Source organism: Phalangium opilio, unplaced genomic scaffold (assembly GCF_054372755.1).
Source record: "Phalangium opilio isolate 3A_F unplaced genomic scaffold, DU_Popi_V2 ptg000052l_1, whole genome shotgun sequence".
In the NCBI taxonomy this organism is placed as follows: domain Eukaryota; kingdom Metazoa; phylum Arthropoda; class Arachnida; order Opiliones; family Phalangiidae; genus Phalangium; species Phalangium opilio.
Window position 1 is genome coordinate 290,115 of NW_028324171.1, and position 8,655 is coordinate 298,769.

An 8,655-nucleotide genomic window follows, 5' to 3' on the forward strand; every position below is an offset into this window, starting at 1 on the left:
ATTAAGACATGCACTCAACAAATAATTATCCCAAAAGGGAATTACTTCATTAACTCATTTGAGTTAATGTTAATGTAAATAGTTTAAAATAATAAACATGAATATTTACAACGATACGTTTCCTTCGATAAGTCCATTCTATTGAATGGTTAGGGAGCGTTCGAGGTCGTAGTGGCATTAGAGTTCCACAGCGTCCATGAAGTCTTCATGAAGAGTTTTTAAACGGCGCGTGGTCTAGTTATGGGCCTATAGCCTCTTTTATTAATTTGGGCCTTAGCCTCTTTTGTTGTATTGGGCCATAGCTTCTTTTCGCTTATTACGACCGACTAAGATAGTTATTTCTTTCTAAGTTCTCAAGCGTTTTTAAAAGAAACATCCGCGGTCTTGCATCTTAGGAGCCTCGTCGTATCGAGAATATATCAGAGTATTTTAAAAGTATCAAGTGTCTCTCTTTTTAACGCGTGCTGGGGTTTTATCATATCCTTGTATGGGCCAAAGGTGGTACCAATAATATTTTAGAGGTATACCCACCTCTAGGTACAAGTACCAATCGCCTTCAAGGGGGACGTATTTTCTAGGGTAACGTGGTACCCAACGTAACTGGTCACGTGGTGATCGTTATCCATGATTGGATGGGTTGGTTACCTGACCTTACCACTGCTGACCCATTCACCCCTTTTAAGTTAGTGACGCGCACTTCGGCACCGCACACAGAAACTGTCAAAAGTTATTAATGACATCCGCGACCCCGCGACCACAAAATACAGTAACACAAAATATATACAGTAACAACCTGGTTATTTGTCAAATATAATAAATGACCATTCGTGGCCACTAAACACAGAAATACAAAATATATACAGTAAAAGCATAGTTAACAATCTTAAAGTTTGGTTCGACAATTGGCAACTCATTTCTCAAAAGGGATTAAATGCTAAAAATGGGGAAGGTTTGGTTTTGTAAAATTCTATTTGAAAGGGGTTCCCAAGATCGGAGACCCAGACAAGGTCCAGGCCCGCCGTCTCCATGTAGAAGAAAGCGGTGCTTCAAATAGAGATAAAGGTCGCTAAATGTGTATAGTGGCGACTACCTGTCCAGCAGGTCGTCCCCTCTCAGTACACAAGTAAATGCTTAGTTATCGAGCATGGATCCTAGTACCCGAAAACTTGGCGACCCATATATCATGTTTGACAGCTGAAGCCTGAGTTTAAAATAAACGTATGGGAACTAAGAATTTCTTATATTTTCTCAAAATAATTATATACTCGACTATTTTTATATATTGTAACGAAAGAACGTTACATGACGACCTATCGAAAACCCGTTCTGCCTGGTTTTGACGAGGCCGGAAGTCATACACTCGAACGGGCACCGTATCCCAGACATTCTCCTGACCGTCCCGGGAATCTGCCTCGATAAACGATCTTTCGTTCTGTGTAGCAACCAGCTCATGCTCTGGCTCATCTCCTGGGTCTGCATCGTTCTCCAGTTCCTGTATTACCGGCGGGATTTCAAGTTCCGTGGTTTCCTGGGTTTCAAGGACCACAGAGTTCAGCAATAGTTTCAACTGATTAATATGCCAAGTACCGGCCGAAGCCCCTGACTCCAAATCCATGATAACATAGGAAACTGGTGATATCTTTTCGAATACCCTATAGGGATCCTCACAAGCTGGAGCTAACTTAGCCGAGAACTTAGCCGCAGCGTTGGATAAGCTATGTCCTGCTTTCCACACTAATTGCCCCACTTGTAGCTCCCCATCGGAATAGTTCCGGTCATAGAAGCGTTTTTGTTTAACACTGGCTTTGTTGCAACTTCAAAACAACCGCCAAGTATAAAGAATGAACTGAATCGAATCGAACTGGAATCTAGACCTGAAGACTATCAATTAAAAAACTAATAATTATAAAAAACTAGATAATCAAGGATAAAACTGTATATAAACGAGATAACATAGGGTTTTTAGTTGAGTTGTAAATAGAGTTTTAGCTTAGAGTAAAATGTTTAATCGAGTATCCATAGTTCGCTTTGTCAACCTTTCTAATTAATTTTATGATAAACGCACGGTTAAGAAATTAAACTGTTTAGGACATGACCAATAAAAGTTTTTAGTAACATATCGTTCGTGAGTCATTTCCTACTGCAACTGTCGAGTCGCAACATATTGGTGCCGAAACCCGGGAGACAAAGACTGGGGAGATATTTTGCGGCAGTCAGACATCGAGAAAGAGAGTGCAGTAAACTTGATTCACCAAAGATATGGAGGCGGCGAAGAAAGCGAGGAAAGTCATTCGCCAGACAACAACAATCCTAATGAACCAAATCGAGCAATATTTGAGAGAAGAGTATCTTGAGACGAGCGAGCTACAGGAGCTCTTGGAGCTACTTGAGAGTAAAAACACGAGTCTAAACAGCCATCCAAGAGAACATGGAAGAGAACGAGATAGAGGCGGAGGTAGCAGCCTCAGAGGATTACAAAGAGAAAATAGTGAAGTGGCGAACGAAACTGAGAAGACCTGTGAAATCAATACCGGACCGAAGACAGGACGTAGTTGTCACCGAGGCTCAGGGACGAGTGGGACATGAGAGAGACTTTGAACGCTAAGCAACAGTCAAGCTACCACGCTTGACCATTCAAAAGTTCGGAGGAGACCCATCAAGTTGGCAAGGCTTCTGGAGTCAGTTCGAAGCTTCGATTCATTGTAATTCAACACTAGCGGCCGTAGAAAAGTTTGGGTATTTGAAATCATTCCTTGAGGGTCCAACGTTACAAGCCATTGGAGGATATACGTCGTCCGCCGAAAACTACCAAGCTGCTGTAGATAAACTCATTGATCAGTTTGGAAAGAAGTCATCCGCCGTTAATACTCACATGGTGAAACTTCTACACTTGCATCCAGTGAAGAGAGCGACAGATGTGGTAGCCCTGAGACAGCTATATGACACCTGTGAAATCCAAATAAAAAGCCTGGAGGCCTTGGGCACAAGCATGGAAACTTACGGCTCTTTCTTGTTCCCGATACTCACACAAGTTTTGCCTCAAGAGATCTTGTTGGACTTTAACAAGACACACCCGGACGAGTTACAGGATGCGGGAAACCTTCTCAGACATTGTAAGCAAGAAGTCGAGAGCCGAGAGAAAACGCTTGCTTTGTGCAGACCAAATCAACGAGCCGATGAAGAACCCCGAGGACAAGAAATTGGACGATGGAGTAATCAGAGAGGAAAGAACGAGCCCAGTCATTTCAAGATGTCGCAATACCCATAGAACCGGATTCCTACGGCAGCAGTCCTCAAGACAGCAGTATCCAAACTATGTATATATTGCAACAATTCTGAACATCTAACCGAGCTATGTCGAGCCATTTCCATAGAACAGAAGTCCGAAATCATCAAAGACCAAAACCGATGTTTCGTATGCCTAACTGAAGGACATCGAGCGCGTCGTTGTACATCGAGAATAACATGTACCCATTGCCAAAGGAGACACCATTCATCAATCTGCCGTCTGAAGTTCGGCGAAGTCATTGATCCATCTAGAGAAGACAACGTAAAACCAAGCGACCAGCAACCCGAGAAGATAACTATTGCAATGACAACCTTTATTCCACGAGCCCCAGAGACGCCTATCCGACGCAAACTACTTCTCCAAACTATCGTGACATATGCCGAAGGGGAAGATATCAGAACCCCCGTCAGATGCCTTTTTGACGGAGCCAGTGAAGGGACATTTGTTCGAGAAGATTTGGTTCGACATTTAAAATTACCAGTCATTAAGACAGAAACCATCAACGTATTTCCCTTCGGGAAGACGGAGGCAGAACGAGTAGTACGACGAACAGTTAAATTGACACTGCGGAGCGTCACGGATCCCACGGTTGTCGTCCACATCGAGGCGCTAGAAGTCCCAACAATTAGCGGAGCTATTATAACCGTTCCTGGAGAGCACATTCGATGTCGAATGGAGGATAGCAAATTAGTGCTGGGCGACATGGATGAAGTACAAGGAGTACCTGTCCCGCACGAGGTTCCAGTGCTGATTGGAGTGGACCATTTCTGGACGTTAAACACTAGAGAAAATAAGAGACTGGATGATTCGTTGGTTGCAGTGAGAAGTATCTTTGGATGGTCAGTACATGGAGTCCAGAATCAGTCACTTGCGGTCAATTCCATACAAGTTATGACAGTGGGGATCAAGGAATGTGAACTGAATGGTATACTGAAAGACTTCTGGGAGATTGAGTCGTTGGGTATCAGAGATAAACCCCAAATAACAGCAGTCGAAGATCAAGTACTTGCCTATCATGAGAACACGTTACAGTACGAAGATGGAAGATACACAACGAGTCTCCCTTGGAAAACAAATAAAGATGAAATCGGCGACAATCTAACGCTATCCACCAAGAGACTGAACTATCTAGTCAAGAAATTAAAGCAAGACCCTGCCCTCTATATGAGATACGAAGAAGCCGTCGATGAGTTGCTCAATCAAGGCTTTGCCGAACTGGTCCCCGAGGAAGATTTATACAAGAGAAAGGGAATACATTACCTGCCACATTTCCCAGTCATTCGAGAAGACAAGTCCACCACAAAGCTGCGGATAGTCCATGATGCTTCTTCACATGAGAAAGGGTTTCCTGCCTTGAATTCCTGTCTGCACAATGGACCTAGTCTTGTTCCAGACCTATTGACAATACTCTTACGATTCAGACGACACCGAATTGCCTTGATGAGCGACGTTGAGAAGGCATTTCTACAAATATGCCTAAATACCGAAGAGCGAAACTACGTACGTTTCCTATGGATTAAGAAGCTTCCGAATCAAGACGAGCCCCTGGAACTAATACATCTACGAATGACGAGAGTTCTCTTCGGGGTCGGTTCAAGCCCTTTTCTGCTAGCAGCCACTCTTCAGCACCATTTGAAAAAATTTCTGAAGCAGTATCCGGACATAAGCGAAATGTTGGCCACGCACCTTTACGTCGATGACTTGGTCACAGGAACAGAAACCGTTGAAGAAGCTAAGGAGATCTACAGGGTATCACGAGAGATATTCGCCCATGCCGGAATGAACCTGCGAAAATGGGTTACCAATTGCTATGAACTCGCGAGTCTGTGGTCTGAGGATCAAGCTACCGTCACCTTGCTAAATCAAGAATCTGATTCCAGTCTGCTAAAGGTCCTGGGTATATCCTGGAATCCAAAGGAATATGTCCTGACTTTCGACGTTTCCGCTCTGCTTGAATTTCTGAGAGACAAACAAGACACAAAGAGGGGAGTCCTTAAAGCGGCAGCGAGAATCTTTGATCCGATCGGCCTACTCTCTCCTTACCTTATAAGAGTAAAGTGTCTCTTTCAAAAGTTATGGATCAAAGGCATTGCCTGGGACGAGAAATTACCGTTAGATGAACAAGTCATGTGGGACGCCTGGGTGATGGAGCTAAAGCTATTCGAGAGAGTCCGAATTCCAAGATGGTACTATTCAGCTGTACAAGGACGAGTCACAGAAAGAGAGATCCACCTTTTCTCTGATGCTAGCGAGGTGGCCTATGGTGCTATGATTTACCTTCGTTACGAGACAAACGACGGGGAAATAGGAGTCTCCTTGATCTCATCTAAAACCAGAGTCGCACCAATTAAAACTCTTACCATCCCTAGACTGGAGCTGATGGCCGCCTTCATCGGAGCGAGGCTGCTGAAAAGCACTATGGAAGTTTTTGAGGGGATGGTGACGAAATATACATGCTGGACTGACTCGCAGATAGCACTGCATTGGATTCAAGGAGTATCAAGGGAGTGGAAACCCTTCGTCGCTAATAGGGTCCGAGACATTCAGGCACTGACAGACCCTCATTCCTGGTGTCACGTTGCCGGCAAAGAAAATCCTGCTTTCAAGTTAGAAGAAGAATCAATCCTCAAGGAGAAAAGAAGTCTTGTCACCCTCCTTTGTACTACGGCTTCAGAACCTTTGATTGACGTAAAGAAATATAGCCGAGTCAGCCGTCTTTAACGGGTCACCGCATGGGTTATGCGCTTCGTCTACAATACGAGAGCTACAGTCAATGATCGCCGCAAAGGATCACTCACCGCGGAAGAACTTCAAGGATCAAAGCTCTATTGGATTCGAGAAACTCAACGTCAAGCATATCCTGAGGATTTTGAGCGTCTTCAGGAGAGTCAACCATTAGAAAAGACATCAAAGATACTCCAGTTCCAACCATTCTTCGAAAATAACGTCATACGCGTAGGAGGATGTCTTCAATTTGCGAACATCAGCTACGGATCAAAACACCCCTATCTGTTACCCGCTGAACAATGGCTGTCTGAGATTATCGCTTTGGATGCCCATCAAAAAGTAAAGCATTGTGGTCTGGAAAGCGCGTTGGTACAATTGCGAGAGGAGTTTTGGATCACTCGAGGACGCCAATTAGTAAAAACGATCGTCAACGGATGCGGGAAATGTAGACGTTTTCGCACCAAGCCTGGAGTTCAGATAGCTGCACCCCTTCCAGCTGATCGAATATAGGAAACGCCACCGTTTGCAACTACAGGCATTGACTTCGCGGGCCCGTTATTCATAAGAGAAGGAGAGAATCAGAAGAAGGTGTACATCGCGCTATTCACCTGCGGAGTAACCAGAGCAGTACACCTAGAGGTGGTGACAGACCTGAGTACTGAGAAATTCATTCTATCATTTCGACGGTTCGTCGCACGAAGAGGTCTTGTTACCACGGTCTATTCGGATAATGCAAGAACGTTCAAGAGAGCCGAGCAAGAACTAAAGGAGCTATATTCTGGCATCGAGAACAACGAGTTTCAAGATTTTTTGGGTCAGAAAAATATTCGTTGGAAGTATATCGTCGAACGAGCGGCCTGGTGGGAGGCTTTTGGGAGAGAGTCGTGCGATCAGTCAAGGAATGCTTAAAGAAGACGCTGGATCGAAGTAGCCTAAATCACGAGGAGCTGTCCACCAGCTTGACGGAAATAGAAGCAGTGCTCAATTCACGACCGTTAACGTACACCCTCAACGAAGTCGATGAGCCCTCTCCCATTACCCCATCTCATTTCCTCATCGGCCAACGCCTCACAAGTCTTCCAAGTCAGAACCTTACAGCTACGCCACGAACCGGTAGCCGAACACAAATAGTCAGACGTTTACGCTACAGACAGATGATCCTCGATTAGTTTTGGAAACGCTGGAACCATTCATACCTGCTAGAGCTCAAATCGGCTCACGCCAGTTAGCCAATGCATGGGGTCATAGAGTTCAAGAAAGACGATGTTGTCCTCCTATCAGAGCCCAAGCTTCCTCGACAAAGCTGGAGACTAGGACGAATCCAAGAGGTGTTTCCTGGCCGAGATGGGCGCGTCCGAGCCGTAGCTGTTCGATTACCAGGCGGAACTATCATACGTCGAGCGATTCAATTGTTACACCGTTTAGAAGTTTCGGCAGAATGAACAGTGTCCATTGTGGGGAGGATGTTGCAACTTCAAAACAACCGCCAAGTATAAAGAATGAACTGAATCGAATCGAACTGGAATCTAGACCTGAAGACTATCAATTAAAAAACTAATAATTATAAAAAACTAGATAATCAAGGATAAAACTGTATATAAACGAGATAACATAGAGTTTTTAGTTGAATTGTAAATAGAGTTTTAGCTTAGAGTATAATGTTTAATCGAGTATCCATAGTTCGCTTTGTCAACCTTTCTAATTAATTTATGTTAAACGCACGGTTAAGAAATAAAACTGTTTAGGACATGACCAATAAAAGTTTTTAGTAACATATCGTTCGTGAGTCATTTCCTACTGCAACTGTCGAGTCGCAACAGGCTTGCTCATTCATTTCCTGCGCAAAGTCAATGGACAACTGCCATTCCCTGAGCGGCCCATCCTCATAACCCCTAATCTCTCCTTCGATGTCCTCGGGTATCCCGGCAAAGGTACGCTCATCCCAGGGTAACGTAGGCTCACACCCATGATGTAAATAAAAGGGGGATGAACCAGTGGAAGTATGAATGGCACTGTTAATGGCCAACTGAATAAGGGGCAAGCTTTCGTCCCACTTCGTATGGACATTCCCGGTATAAATACTCATGAGTTCGCCTATGACCCTATTTGCCCTTTCTGTCATATTCGCCTGGGGATGATAAGGGGACGTGAATTTCAATTGAATTTTTAACATATGGCATAAGCGCTTCCATAACACCGATATGAACTGAGGCCCATTGTCCGATAATAAGGCTGTCATCGTCCCATGACGTGAAACATACTGTAGTAAGATCTTACACAGTATAGGGGCGGTAACGCTTCGAGCCGGGAATATCTCTACATACTTGGTAAAATAATCCACCATTACCACAAAGAACTTATTCTGAGATTTCGTTACTGGTAAAGGACCCATAATATCAATCCCAACTAAGTGCCCGGGATGAATTTTATGAGAGGGAATCATTAAACCTGGTTTCTTAGTGTTCCTACTTTTATATCTCTGACCAAGGTCTGTAAATGCGCAAAAAAATTGCACTATTAGGTTGGCTCGTACAGACCCCAAAAAATCTCGGTTTTTCGGAGCTAGGCGCGAGAGGTAGAAATATCTCAAACATACGAAACAGGGCGACGCGTACCGCTTGTGATGAAAGTGGGGAGAG

The 8,655-nt window shown here is 44.2% G+C and overlaps 2 protein-coding genes across 2 annotated transcripts; both read left to right on the forward strand.

Annotated features, from left to right (window-relative positions):
* The first annotated feature begins 2,259 nt into the window (after positions 1 to 2,259).
* Positions 2,260 to 6,010, forward strand: LOC149673360 (uncharacterized). Its single transcript, XM_089840065.1, has 3 exons — positions 2,260 to 2,548; positions 2,607 to 3,239; positions 3,288 to 6,010. Exons 1-3 carry the CDS (start codon positions 2,260 to 2,262, stop codon positions 6,008 to 6,010), a joined length of 3,645 nt encoding a protein of 1,214 aa, XP_089696191.1.
* An 18-nt stretch (positions 6,011 to 6,028) lies between these two features.
* Positions 6,029 to 7,574, forward strand: LOC149673361 (uncharacterized). The gene is made up of 4 exons (XM_089840066.1): positions 6,029 to 6,461; positions 6,552 to 6,830; positions 6,911 to 7,099; positions 7,171 to 7,574. Exons 1-4 carry the CDS (start codon positions 6,029 to 6,031, stop codon positions 7,572 to 7,574), a joined length of 1,305 nt encoding a protein of 434 aa, XP_089696192.1.
* The last annotated feature ends 1,081 nt before the right edge of the window (positions 7,575 to 8,655 follow it).